The sequence below is a fragment of the Chanodichthys erythropterus genome, chromosome 5, assembly GCF_024489055.1.
Source record: "Chanodichthys erythropterus isolate Z2021 chromosome 5, ASM2448905v1, whole genome shotgun sequence".
Taxonomy (NCBI): domain Eukaryota; kingdom Metazoa; phylum Chordata; class Actinopteri; order Cypriniformes; family Xenocyprididae; genus Chanodichthys; species Chanodichthys erythropterus.
This window is the reverse complement of record NC_090225.1, coordinates 10,139,353-10,153,800: the sequence shown is the minus strand read 5'-3', so window position 1 is coordinate 10,153,800 and position 14,448 is coordinate 10,139,353. Positions and strand designations below refer to the sequence as shown.

Here is a 14,448-nt window from a genome sequence, read left to right as displayed (position 1 = left end):
GTTTCCTTCTGGAGCATCAGTGAATGTTTGAACCTTTTTTAATAGTTGTGTTTGAGTCCCTCAATTGTCCTCATTGTGAAAAGATGAATCTCAAAATCATAGTCACTGCTGGAAAGGGTTCAAATATGCAGAAGATGCTGGAAAATCAAAGATTATGCAGGAGCTGGAGGATTTTTCTGAAGAACAGAGCTCAGTTTAACTGTTCAGAACAAACAAGAGACTCATGAACAACCATCACAAAACATAAAAACAGTCGTAGATCATCAGGTAACCACACACAGTATTAATAATCAAGGTTCACATACTTTTGAGCGGGGTTATTTTAAGAAATTCAGCTATTTTATTTGTCTTGTGGACTATATGTAAATATCTAAAAAATAACATGCATTTTGTATGATCTCTCTTATTTCTTATTTTGTTAAAATTATTCACATTTTCACAGATTCTGCAAGTGGTTCACAAACTTTTTCTTGCAATATATATATATATATATATATATATATATATATATATATATATATATATATATATATATATATATATATATATATATATATATATATATATATATATATATATATATATATATATATATATATATATATATATATATATATATATATATATATATATACACACACACACAAACATTTCAGTATTTTGAGAGCATAGGGAGATGGACTCAATTACGTCATTCGCAGGGAGTGGGCGGAACTAAAGAGCTATTTTGGAGAGTGTTGCTTTTTTCGACTCTCTGATTGGTGTAATTTTCTGTGCAGCATCATGGGCAATATAGTTTTTCCACCAGGAATTCAACTGTTAAACACAATCATTTTAAAAATAAGTTGAAATAATGCAGGCTGACAACTTCAGCAGAAGCAAATACTATGGATTAACAACCGCCTTGCTCACAGTATGTCAGTCTTAACTTCAAAATCAATTTCCTTATGGAGAAAATGAATGGAGTTTTTACTTCCAGAACCCAACAGTTGCACTCTATTAGAAGACTGTTTAAACCTAAACTCCTTAACTGAAAGAGAATGCTCATGAGTTCAAATATGGCTTGTTGTGTTTGGTGCCACAAGTGGAACAGAAATGAGACACTTCACCTTTAAATAGTTGTCATGGCAACACTAGTAAATTATAGGGGCTTGAAAACACACATACGACTTCAACGATCATATAAATCATGGAAACAAGGATCAGCAATTGTTTCTAAACACATTTACACACATAAATTCACCATATTAAGCAGTAAAACCATTTAGCGCACACTGAATACATCCATATATTAGTCAAATCCTACTGACAGTGAGGAGGACGGCCCCTCCTTCAGACTCATTAGCTTTATAAAGAGATGTGGAGAAGAGAAGAAAGGAGTAGGGGATGAGGAGGAGGAGGGGGAGAGAAAGAAAGAAGGGGTCTGGGGGGGGGGGGGGGGTCTCTTGGAGAGAGATGAATAGAACAGGCAGACCGGACCATTCCATCACACGGGGGGTTAAAACTTGAGGCTGAAAGTTTGGCTCAGAATGGGTTTTAGCTCATGAAACACACTGCTATGGTCAAAAAAGAAGAAGGGGTTGATTTTGAGTCTCTCTGAACGGATATTAGCTCCACTTTTTCTGATCTTCCAGCTGTCTCATCTCAACACTCTTGGTGACAACGTGATTTGAAACAAGCGGAACTTTGGAGTCACAAACCACATCCAACGCTAAAGGTAAAGTTGAGCCACAAAGAATAAACTGAAAAAGAAATGTTATTAATTGGACCCCTGTTGAAAACATCAGGATATGTCATGTTTTGAATGCTGGTTTCCCTACCGGGCTTTTTCATTTTTGTTCTGCAGAGCAACAAAGCACCAAACAAGCACTAAACCCACACTAACCAGCACAAACCCGCATGGACATCCATTTTATTTTGCCATGATGTCAGTCATAAAGTACACGGGACAGCATAAGCCATGTTTACATTGTTATATTTTACTAATTCGTGCATGTGCTAAATTACTTATTAACTTACTCATTAACTATTCACAGCATAGTAAATGCCACAAAGGTTACTACATAGGGCACATTGGTGCACACTGTGTACACTACTGTTCTATATTTTAGTGCCGGAAAGTCTATTTTTTTTTTAAAGAAATTTGTACTTTTATTTAGTTAGGATGCATTAAATTGATCAAAAGTGTCACTAAAAAATTGTACATTGTAACAAAAAAAAAATCTATTTTAAATAAATGCTGTTCTTTTGAGCTTTCTATTCATCAAAGAAATAAAATGTATTACGCTTTCCACTAAAATAGGGTAAATTCAGGTTGATTGGGACACTTTTCCAGTCATTTCAACAGCAAAATGTGTCCCAATCAACCTGAATTCACCCTACCGTTTTAAACATTGATAATAATAAGAAGAAATGTTTCTTGAATGTTTCAAATCCGCATGTTAGAATGATTTCTGAAGGATTATGTGACACTAAAGACTGGAGTAATGATGCTGAAAATTTTGCTTTGCCATCACAGGAATACATTTTAAAATATATTCAAATAGAATACAGATATTTTGTAATATTTCACAATATTACTGTTTTCAGTAAGCCTAGGTGAACATAAAAAAAAAATCTTACCAAATCTTACCGTAAACTTACGAATAATAGTGTATGACAGACAAAAACAAATTTGACTGTTCTCACTAAAAAATGTACAGTACTGTGCAAAAGTCTTAGGCACATCAGTATTTTCACCCCCCAAAAAAGGTTTTAAGCCAGTTATTTATATCTTTTGCTGTAGTTTGTCAATAGGAAATATCCGTTCACATTTCCAAACATTCATTTTGCCATTAATTGTAATAATCCATTGAGATTTTTGAATACACAAGGAGTCTGACAACAGCCGGTGCTCCACATGGAGATCTGATCTCACCATCATCAAATCCGTCTGTGATTACATGAAGAAACAGATGAAACTGAGACAAACTAAATCCAGGAGAACTGTGGCCGTGTCTCCAAGAGATTTTAAGAAACCTGCCTTCAAAGCTACCTGAAAAATGATGCCCAAGTGTACCTGGACAAGAGCTGTTTTAAATGCAAAGGGTGGTCACACAAAATATTGTTTTGATTTAGTTAATATAAGTCAATTGATAAATAAAATCTATTTATAACAGTATTTTTTAAAAACATCCCTACTTTACAGCATTTTTACACAAGTGCCTAAAACTCTTCACAGTACTGTATCTTTGCAGGCAGGTTTCTTCAAGCATCTTAGAGACACGGCCACAGTTCTCCTGGATTTAGTTTGCCTCAGTTTCATCTGTTTCTTCATGTAATCACAGACGGATTTGATGATGGTGAGATCAGATCACTGTGTGGAGCACCGGCTGTTGTCAGACTCCTTGTGCATTCAAAAATCTCACTGGATTATTAAAATTAATGGCAAAATGAATGTTTGGAAATGCGAACGGATATTTCCTATTGACACACTACAGCAAAAGAAATAAATAACTGGCTTAAAACTTTTTTTGGGGGGTGAAAATACTGACGTGCCCAAGACTTTTGCACAGTACTGTATTTACAAAAATTAACTCCTTTATAAATGTGGTTTGTATCAGTGTTTCCTCCCCAAAGACTAGTGCACCAAAAAGAAGAAGAAGAAAAAAGGAAGCATACAACAGATTTTGCTGCCTGCTTGAGCAAAGCAAAAATGTGATGATGTGTGCACAAATGCATTTCAGCAGATCCATCCTGTGGTAACTAATGAAGTGTTTCACTAACAATAGTTCTCGTCTGAGTGGCCTTTTCAGCCTGTTTGTGGCATTTAAGATGAAGAATAATTTCATGTCTCAATGTGTTTTCATCAAAGCGATAAGTCACACTCTGTGTGCTCAGAATTTAACATGCTGACATTTAGGAGCAGAAAGTAATTGGTGACTTGGGTGCTATGGTGTGTTTGTGTGTGTTTTAGATAGATTGAGAGTTATTTTAACAGACCCAACTTAGCTTAAAAAAAAAAGCCACATTTCTCATCTGACTGCTCACTTAGTGGGGCACCAACATTTTTAATGTCAAATGCCATTTCAAATGTGTTTTATGTGAGCGATGTAGGCCAGTAACATACACTAAACAAACACAGATGTGTGTGCTTATCAAATGCATTCACCTGCTTGTACATAATTAACAGGTTAATGAGGTAATGTGATGGTGATCGAATTATCTACTACAACAGTATGTTCAAATTCAACTAACTTGCATACTCTGCAAAAAAATGAAGTGTTTAGTCATTTTTTCCATTAAAATTTCTAAAAAACTTAAAAACAAAATACATTTACTTTAGAAGCAATGTTGCATATATGATATAAAAAGAAGAATGCATCTTTAATAAATTTTTTCCAACTGTTTATACTTAAAACAAGTGAAAATCTAACTGGAAATCCCTGACTGTGTAGACCAGTGTTTCTCAACTCCAGTCCTCAGGATCCACTGCTCTGCACATTTTGTATGTATCCCTTATTTAACACACCTGATTTAGATCATCAGCTCATGAACTGAACTGAGTGTGTCAGATAAGAGAGACATACAAAATGTGCAGAGCAGTGGGTCCCGAGGACTGCAGTTGAGAACCACTGGTGTAGACCTTAATCCACCCCTGTGTGTGTGTGTGTGTGTGTGTGATTGAATGAGTAAGAGACTCTTGCTAATCTGTAATCAATATAGTGCAGTATAAATCTACTATACTTTGACCTTTCTTGACATTTCTTTACAGAAATCGCTCAGTCATTTTGATAGTCTTGCAGAAAAGCGCCGTGAGCTCCGCGTGTAGAGATGCTAGATGATGACGATAAAATGTGTGTACTGTAGGTGTTCAGTCCCGCCACCACAAACCACCTCTGTGTTTACCTAGAGGAAAATGTGCTCAGATGTTGCTCTTTCATTGCACAGGAGACTTCTCTGCCTGTTATATTTGAATATTGTCTCATATATTTCTTCTAAAAATCCTTAGAAGCAGAGTTTTTTTATTTTATATATTATATATATCATATTATATATATATAATTTTATATATTTTACATATCATATATTCATATTTTGAATTAGCTTTTTTTATTTTCAGTTTAGTTTTAGTAATTTTGTTGTGTCATTTTTATTAGTTTTTGTTTTTATAAAATATTTCTATCTATTTTTATTTCAGTTTTAGTTTTAGTCATTTTAGTATTTCAATTTAAACATTTGATTTTAGTTAGTAGCATTTATAATTTAAGTTTTTAAGTTGTTCAACTAATATTCATATTTTATTTCAGCTTTACTTCAATTAAAGAAAAAAGTTTTAACAATAACATTACTTAAGAGAAATAAATTAGACACAAATGGTGACAATTATAAGTAGAGCTTATGAAATGAGAATCTCAGACTTCTGATTGCAGATTATCTTGTCAAATATGAGCACAGTGTGAGGCAGTGTAGAGATCTCATCCAAAACCTACAAGTGAGGCTAGTAGGGTCTTTTTTAAAAAAGACCACATGGGCCAGTTGCATAAGCATAGCCCTCCATGAGAATGAAACCCACTTTAATTGTGTAATGATTTGCTTTGAGTCATATCTCAGACCACTATGACCCATACAAACTCGAAGCACTTGTTTTCACACACTCTTGTACATTTTAGGCATTAGGTTTAAAAAATAGTGTCCGCTCGCTTGCCATATCATTGCTGCCTAAGACAAACAATTAAGATATTAAAGAGATTTTTTCTTCTTAAGCTTACACACACGCATACACACCTGTTAACCACATCCTGGAACCTTGCATGCGTCTCGCACAGGCATAACATTCACACATTTGCACGAACCCCAAGTGTCACAAACACACCTACATCTTCACTATATATGCACTCCACCTGACCCAGATTTAACTCTTCCTGTTTTCTGATCTCTACAGATCCAGGAACAAAATGGATGTTCCCTTCAATCTGTCCCTCTCTAATCTCTCACTTTCCGACTCCCCAACATCCCCACCTCTGGATCTTCAACATCCCCTCCCGACCATCATCATCATCGTGTGTCTCTTCGTTCTGTTCGGGGGCTGTGTGATCTTTCTGGCGGTGGGCTGCTCGCCAGGAGGGTCCTGGGGCGTGGACGGGGACTGTGGCCCAGCGGACGGTCTCTCGTGTGAGCAGACTCTGTCCAGTGAGCCCCAGCTGAAGCTCTGGAAGCGCTTGGGCTCTATGAGGCAGTCGTTCTCCTCCACGCCAGCATTCAGAAGACCCGTTCAGCCATACTTAGCCCAGAGCAGGATGCAATCAGGGTCAGTGCCGCTCGCAGAGTCAAAGACAAATGACTCCCATACCTATATTACTATACCGTCTCTGCTGCAGTATGCCACAGAGATTTGAGCTCTGTTGCAAAACCTAGTGAGTCGCCTTGCAGTCTAGTTCCTACATAGGCAGCTGGCTTTTAAGTGACTGATTTGAAGTACACTTCATAGGAAGCAACTCCAACTACAGGAAACTAGACTTCAAATGTATTCCAAAAATTGTAAGCATGTTGCTAATGAGCATAAAAATGCATAACATACAAATATTACATACAATCAGTTTTATTTAGATTTATTTCTTCTTATTGAAACTTCCAGGAATGTAATGAAATGTAAATTTAGAATTGACATTTCTATCAACTTGTCTGCTGCATGCAATGCATTCTAGGATTACCTTTTCCCTTGAGGGATGCATATAATGTTACCAAGGTTATTATTAACAAACTAAACATAAAAGTATTTTAAACATATATACATATACATATATATATATATATATATATATAGCGAAAGTGCCCTTTTGCGGTCGCATCGCGGCCCTCGCAGAGGTTTGTGCATGCCACTGATCTGTTAATATTAGTTAATAAAAATAAAGTTGTTCATTGTTCATGTTAGTTCACAGTTCATTAACTAATGTTAACAAAAACAGCTTTTGATTTTAATAATGTATGAGTAAATGTTGAAATTGACATTAACTAAGATTAATAAATGCTGTAGAAGTATTGTTCATTCATGTTGACTAAAGTAGTTAACTAATGAAACCTTATTGTAAAGTACTACCAACTATCTATCTATCTATATATATATATATATAGTTGGTAACACTTTACAATAAGGTTTCATACGGTGGCCGAGAGAGCTCAACGCGCTGCAAATAAAGAAAACATCTTCATCAGTTTGACAACACACGCGCTGCAAAATCCACAACACTTACAAATAGTGAAACGCGATATAAAGAAAACATGTGGAGTTTGCAGCGTGTGTGTTGTCAAACTGATGAAGATGTTTTCTTTATTTGCAGCACGTTTGTCTATTTGTAAGTGTTGTGGAGTTTGCAGCGCATGTGTTGTCAAACTGATGAAGATGTTTTCTTCATTTGCAGTGCGTTGAGCTCTCTCGGCCACCGTAGTTTCATTATATATGTTCATATATATATATATATATATATATATATATATATATATATATATATATATATATATATATATATATATATATATATATGTTCACTTCAAGTGTAATAATGCTCTCCATGTCCATTAAAACTTCATGGGAACACTGTTTGCATCTGGAGTGTGCCTATGATCCCTTAAAATACTGTCTAGGTAGTCAGCTTACTAGGTTTTGGAAAAGAGCTTTAAATGCGTATCTATACACACAATCACTGTTTTAATGCAAACATGAGAGCAGATCGTGCGTCCTCTGCTATCAGTACTGAAAGAGATCAGTCTGTGTACAGGAAGCCAACTCATTTCATTCACCATTAGCTTCAATCGAAACAAGAAGTGACTCAACAATTCAACCATTCGGTTGCCGCAACTCTATAAACAGCTGGACATTGCCCACATCACATCTTCTGCTGCTGTGGAGACCAGAACTGACATGCCAGCACAGACCAGAAGCTCTCTGAGTAACGGAGGCCATTTTGACATGGCATTAACAACATCACTATTTATTTGGAGGAAATTTGGATTCATTTGCATGTATGTTTATGTGTACAGTGGCCCCATGCTTTTATGTCACACTTAAAAATGTCTGAATGTCATCGAGTCAGAAACCAAAACAGCAAACCAAGTAGCATTTGTAGAACTAGTGCTCACATTAACTAATGAATAGTAGCCTGTAGGAATAGTATATCTATTGTTTTATCATTTAAAACATCTTTTCATGAAATGTTTTGCTTTAAAAGCAAGTAAGTGTGTTTGTGCTGTCTTAAACTAATTTTGACTCTTTGTTGTTGTGCCATTGGAATTCTTTTTTTCCCCCCATAACAGCACATTTCTGCAAACTTAAACAAAGCTTTGCATGTTAACGACAAATTATTCCCCAAACAGAGCTTTAGTAACAGCAATATCAGCTTCATGTTATTTGAAAGAAAAAAAAGGAAGAGCCCTTTATTTAGTCAGCAGAGTTTGTAGAAAACTGCAGAAATTATTCCTAAAACCTTTGAAACATCGTCATGGTTACTCTACTTTGGCAACTGTTGCCAGTCTATATGGTCATGGTTACCAGCACACTGGAACATGACATCACAGGAAACCACTGACATGACAATGCTGCCATGGTTACACAAAAACACAATGTAAAAAAATTACAACTCCATGCGCTACTTCATAATACCAATATTGTGATATTAATTCATGTGCATGTGTACCTGTAATATACTAGTTCCTCTCGGTATGTTCTCCAGGACGCTGGTCTCATAGCTGTTTTGGAGGAATATAGGCCTGTTGTCATTGACGTCCAGCACCTCCACATATACTGTAGCTGTGCCTGTCCTCCGGCTTCCCGCTGGACCATTATCTACGGGAAAACCATCAACAGTCTGGCCAATACGGCTAGGGAATGCTACTCTCAGTTCAAATAAAATACAGCACAAGTTCAAGGTTGACCAATTTTTATTACATTTCTATGACAAATGGATTTTTACAGAGATTAAAGTAAAGAAGAGCGGGAAGTCTAGCTGGAATGTTTTAGCATACTTGAAACAAAATAATATAATTTATATTTTATAGTTTCTGATTTACATTATAGGCATTCTAATTTATATTATAGTTGATAGTTCCAGGTTTTCCATGAGTATGACAACCCTGATAGCAACATAAAAACACTGCCACAATACAGCCCTTATGACTCGTATCTTCACTGGTGTTGCATGGTAATACTAAATACTCTAAAGTAACAGCAACATGACAATCCTAAACTGGCCTGAGCCACATACAAAAGACCCACAAAAGACAAACCTTGACAGTTCGCACTTATCACATTTACTGGTAAAAATATATAATATAAAAAAAAAAAAAAAAAAAAACCAAAAACATATAATATTAAGCTAGCAAATGTGAAATATTATTAATATTAAAATCTACATTTTTACATGTAAAATGACTGGCAAGAGTGTTCGTGCTTGAAACACATTAAATGTACCCATCATGTGATGGACTTCCCAGTATTGATAAGTGGGCAGAGTATTTTCAAAGAAGCTCATTAAACTGGTATTAGAACAGCTGGTGCATTTCTGAAGGCTGCACAGCTTAAACAGGAAACCACAAAACTCTTCTTTCAATTCAATGTCACTTCGACAGGAAACTGCAAAAGATCATACCACACATGCATGCACACATGCATAACCAATTGTTTTAACACCCACATGAAACTCACCAATCGCTTCAATCACTAGCCTGTATGAGGCCTGAGTTTCACGATCCAGACCCACCACGGTCCGTACCACACCGGTCCGAAAACCCACGCTAAACTTTCCATCTTGGTTCCCTCCTATTGGGACATATAAACACAACAAGAGAAATCACAAATCATGGCTCTGTCCCAAAACCTATTGTACTGCCTTCAAAGATGGAACATCATGATTGACTGATTTTGAATGTGCTAGCTGTGTTGCCATACAAATACACAATTGATTTCAATGGAGTTTTGCATTAGCATGTTGCTAATGTAATAATCATGAAATACACACAATTTGGTAAAATAGTGAATTTTTAATCATATATTTATTCATGTATATTTAAAGAGGCCATATTATGCCCTTTAACAAAGTCTTGATTTTGTTTTGGGGTCCACTAGAATAGCTTTTAATGCTTGAAAATTAAAAAAAAAACAAACAAAACAAAAAACCACACACATTATTTTCAGATATTTGACATTGTTGCAACTCCACTCTTCCTAGTCTGTCAGTAACACTCCTGTCTCTGTGAAGTCCCTCCTTCCGAAAAGAGCAATGTGCTCTGATTGGTCAGCTGAACTAGTGTGTTGTAATTGGTCAACCGCTTTGAGTGTGTTTCGGAAATGTCAAGCCCCTTCCCGTAACTGCGAGTTTTAACACACTACTAATGCAACTCAACTCAACTTTATTTTGCATACTGTATGTCTTTGGTGGGAATTATTTAAATGAGGAACATTGCTACGTGTTCATTGCTGGAAGAAAACTTAAGACTACAATGGAGGTGTTTCATGGAGTTCAGAAAAAGTGCGCACTTATATAAAGAACAACTCCCTTTGGAGTGACTTTGCAGACCTTTTTCATGCTCAAACAGCAACATTACAAACTAAAGAAAGTTAAAAACTTTTCACTACTGAATGAGCTTCATCCGTCATCTTGTAACTGAGCACAATGCTGAGCTCAATAAGTTGGCCTAGGGTATATTTAGAAACTGGTTGCTGTGCTGTGTTGTTAAGGCTATGATCCCTTAAAATGGTGCCTATGTAGGCAGCTCACTAGATTTTGGAACAGCTGTGTTCACACCAGACGCGACTTGCGCGAATAAATCGCGCTATTCGCGCGTAGTTGGACGCTTGAACATTTTGAGTTTACTCGCTTCATTTGCGCGTGAAAATCCCTTCACAACAGACGCGAATTTGCGTCATGAGAGGGGCTCTCCCGCTCCTTTATGTGTCCCAGACTCTCCAACTGCTTTCTGCACACTTCCTCTGAATAAACACAACTTGTCAGTGGGGAAATAATTGTAAATTACAGCGAATAAGCTCAATTGGTCGTCTTTAGTTGGCTTGTAGTCGTATGTATATATATGTATATATAGCTCAAATTGAGTAAAGACCGTTTTTTACAACTTATCAGATTGTCCGACCTCCTCACTCACTTTCTTTCAAACACGATCCTTTTTATTTCTGTTTCTATAAATGTATGAAGATGTACAGCGACGATGATTTTGTCCTCCATTGTTGTTTCGAATTTCTGCCTCAGCTCGCTACGTCACGTCACTACTAGAGCAAGCTCAGATTTTTCAACTTGCGCGATTCGCGCGAATCGCGTCATTCGTGCGAATCGCTCAATTCGCGCCGCGTCATTCGCGCCGCTTCATTCGCGCGAATCGCGCCGCAGGATGTCAATTCGCGTCTTTGCATTGACTTAACATGTAAATCACTCGCGCTTACCGCTTCATTCGCGTCCGGTGTGAACGCACCATTAGCCTCACATTTGTTGAAAGCGAGTCACTGTGGTCCGCACTGTGGGTCAGTCCTAGCCAAAATCTCACAGAGTTGCTCCATCAGCACAAACTCATTCAAACCCTCTGATCTGTGACCTTCTGCACTCTGACCTGTGATAAAATAGCTGAGCTCTGCGTTAAGACCGGCGTCATTATCTGTGCAGTTCAGTCTGACCACCACATAATCACGGGGCACGCTCTCATCCAACGATACGTTATAAACGCTGGGAAAGAAGGTTGGCGTCTCATCATTCACGTCCAAAACTGCACAGAAAGAATGACACAAATTAACATCACTTAACATTTGGTTTTGAACACGAGGTATTGACAGCAGGACAGTGATTAGTTCTCCTGCTCCATACCTGTGATAGTGAGAGTGTTTGTGGATGTTCGTGGAAATTGGCCTGCGTCATACGCAATAATCCTCAGATAATACAGGCCAATCTGTTCGCGGTCCAGCACTGCCGTGGAAACCAGGATTCCTGTGGTGATGTTGAGCCTGAAGTCTAGCCGCGGCATCCCCATCTGAAGCGCCATGGTAACCGCACCATTGTCACCTTCATCAGGGTCCTGCACCTGCACCTGAGGGAGGAAACCAACAGGGGGCAGATGAGCACAGAACAGTTTAATTACTAATTAAGAACTTCATTAGATGTCAACACTGAATCAAAGATTATTCATAATAGCAATGTGTTAACATGCTAGCAACATGCTAAAATATACTAACAACATGTTAGTTTATGATAGCAACATGCTCATGTGCTCTAGGAATTATAGTAAATACGAGTTTCCTGGGTAAAAAATTGCACATTAACGCCCTCTCATATCGAAACTTCAATGCAATAAGCTTGTAATCACAACCTCAGAAGTGGGAATCATCACATTTTATGTTAGCAACATGCCAAATCATGCTAGCAATGTGTTAAAACATATAAGCAACATGTTAAATTAATGCTAACAGCATGGTAATTCATGCTAACAATGTGTGAAATATGCTAACAGAATGCTAATTGATGCTAGCAACATGTTAAAACATACTAGCAAGATGTGAAAACACGCTAGTGACATGCTAAAACAAATGTAAAATAACACTAGACATGTTAAGACATGCTAACAACATGATAAATCATGTTAGGAAGCTTATAAAACTTTTTAAACCTTCAGACAAGGCTTTGTCAAACCAACAAAAAAGTTTGTTCCAACAAACTTTACTTTCTAGTTATTATCAATGTTGAAAACAGTTGTGCTGCTTAATATTTTTGCGGAAACCATGATGCATGTATTCCAGGCCATTTTTCCAATGTAAGTTATCATCAAAATGTCAAATCTGCTCATTTTCATGCAGTGAAAATGCCTGGTGATCACTGTCTTTCAAATTCAGTTGCAATTTTGCTTGGTTTATTTCAAATATTAAATGAAGATATGAACCCAGGCTCCACTGCATACTAAATTAATTGATTGTTGAATATTTAATCAGTGCACTCTCAGTCCCTTTAGACCAATCAAATGCTAACCCTGAACACAGACGATCCAATGGGAAGCCCCTCTGGTACTTCAGCAACAAATGGGAGGTTGAGAAAAGCAGGATCGTTGTCGTTGAGGTCGAGGAGGTTCACATACACCGTTGCGCTGGCTGAAGAGCGCAGTGGAGGTGTCCCACCTGAGGAGGGCAGCACAACAAAGAGAATACTCACATACTGCATAACTAATCTTGAGTTGTTTTAAAGTAAGTGAAATAGAAGTAGGCAATGATCAACATTTTAAACAGTATATATTCTGATATATAATATTATGATGATAAAATTCAGCACCTGGATATTGGAACGTCTAAATATTTTCTCAAAATGTGGAAGTCTAAGCAAATAATGAGTAAAAAACATTTAAAAATTATTATTATTACTTCTGGTTCATTTAGTTTGTGAAAGGTACAGATTTGAAAGAGGTCTCTTATGCTCAAATAAATATCTGGTGCATTTGACTAATAATACAGCAAAAACAGTAATATTGTGAAATATGTTTACAATTTAAAATAACTGTTTTCTATTTGAATATATTTTAAAATGTAATTTATTCCTGTGATGCGAAGCTGAATTTTCAGCATCATTACTTCAGTCTTCAGTGTCACATGATCCTTCAGAAATCATTCTAATATGCAAGGTATTAAAGTATTAACCTTAGAACGGTAGTGTGTGTGATACAAAGTTTACATACTGTGCCCAATATACATACTATATACTGCAGAAATGGGAAGACTAGCGTGTTAGCATGATTTAAAGACACTGAAGGTTGGCGACTGTAAAACTACCTTTATTGTGGCCTCAGAGAGAGAGAGCGAGGCATTATGGGACAGGTGAGAGTTGCTTACGGTCAATAGCAGAGACAATGATGGTCCTCATAAGCTGTGCGGAGCGGGCATTTTGACTCTCTCTGTCCAGCACTGCCCCACTGGTGCGGATCTTCCCAGTGTTACGGTTGATGGTGTAGAAGGGGTTCTCTGGATTTATGGAATATACCACCGTCCCATTATCACCATAATCAGGGTCTACCGCTAATACCTGCACAGAGAAAGAGAAGAAAAATGAGTCACAAAACAGAGTCCTAAGGTGCAGAAATTAAATCACACCAATCCTCTCTCCACAGAATGGCATGATGGGAGATTTATGCATGGGGCATAACTGTATAAAACCTTGGCTGTTTTTTTAAAGAGCCAATCAATTATTCACAGTGCTGGAGGAGAAGCACTGAAAATCACTTAATTGGTCATTAGAGAACAAAAGTCCTGTAGATCTTTAATTATTAAAACAGGAAGGACCTGACGAATGTGTTCTTCATTGATTAGAGGGAGTTTAAACGGGTGATGTAGAGCACAGGTCTAATGTAAAGTTTATCTAATTGATTTGGAACTCTGAGGGATTTTACACACACATTTATTCAGGCGTGTTTGCAGACCATTTTAAAGGTGATGTG

The 14,448-nt window shown here is 37.0% G+C and overlaps 1 protein-coding gene across 1 annotated transcript in view; it reads right to left on the bottom strand.

The window, feature by feature from the left end:
- Positions 1-14,448, bottom strand: part of cdh23 (cadherin-related 23) — a 256,259-nt gene that overhangs the window by 49,620 nt on the left and 192,191 nt on the right. The window contains exons 21-26 of the mRNA XM_067386032.1: positions 13,847-14,036; positions 12,996-13,141; positions 11,844-12,063; positions 11,593-11,745; positions 9,680-9,793; positions 8,673-8,821 (exon numbers count right to left, since the gene is read on the bottom strand). Coding sequence (XP_067242133.1) covers positions 8,673-8,821; positions 9,680-9,793; positions 11,593-11,745; positions 11,844-12,063; positions 12,996-13,141; positions 13,847-14,036 — 972 coding nt within the window. The remainder of the gene's footprint in view (positions 1-8,672; positions 8,822-9,679; positions 9,794-11,592; positions 11,746-11,843; positions 12,064-12,995; positions 13,142-13,846; positions 14,037-14,448) is intronic.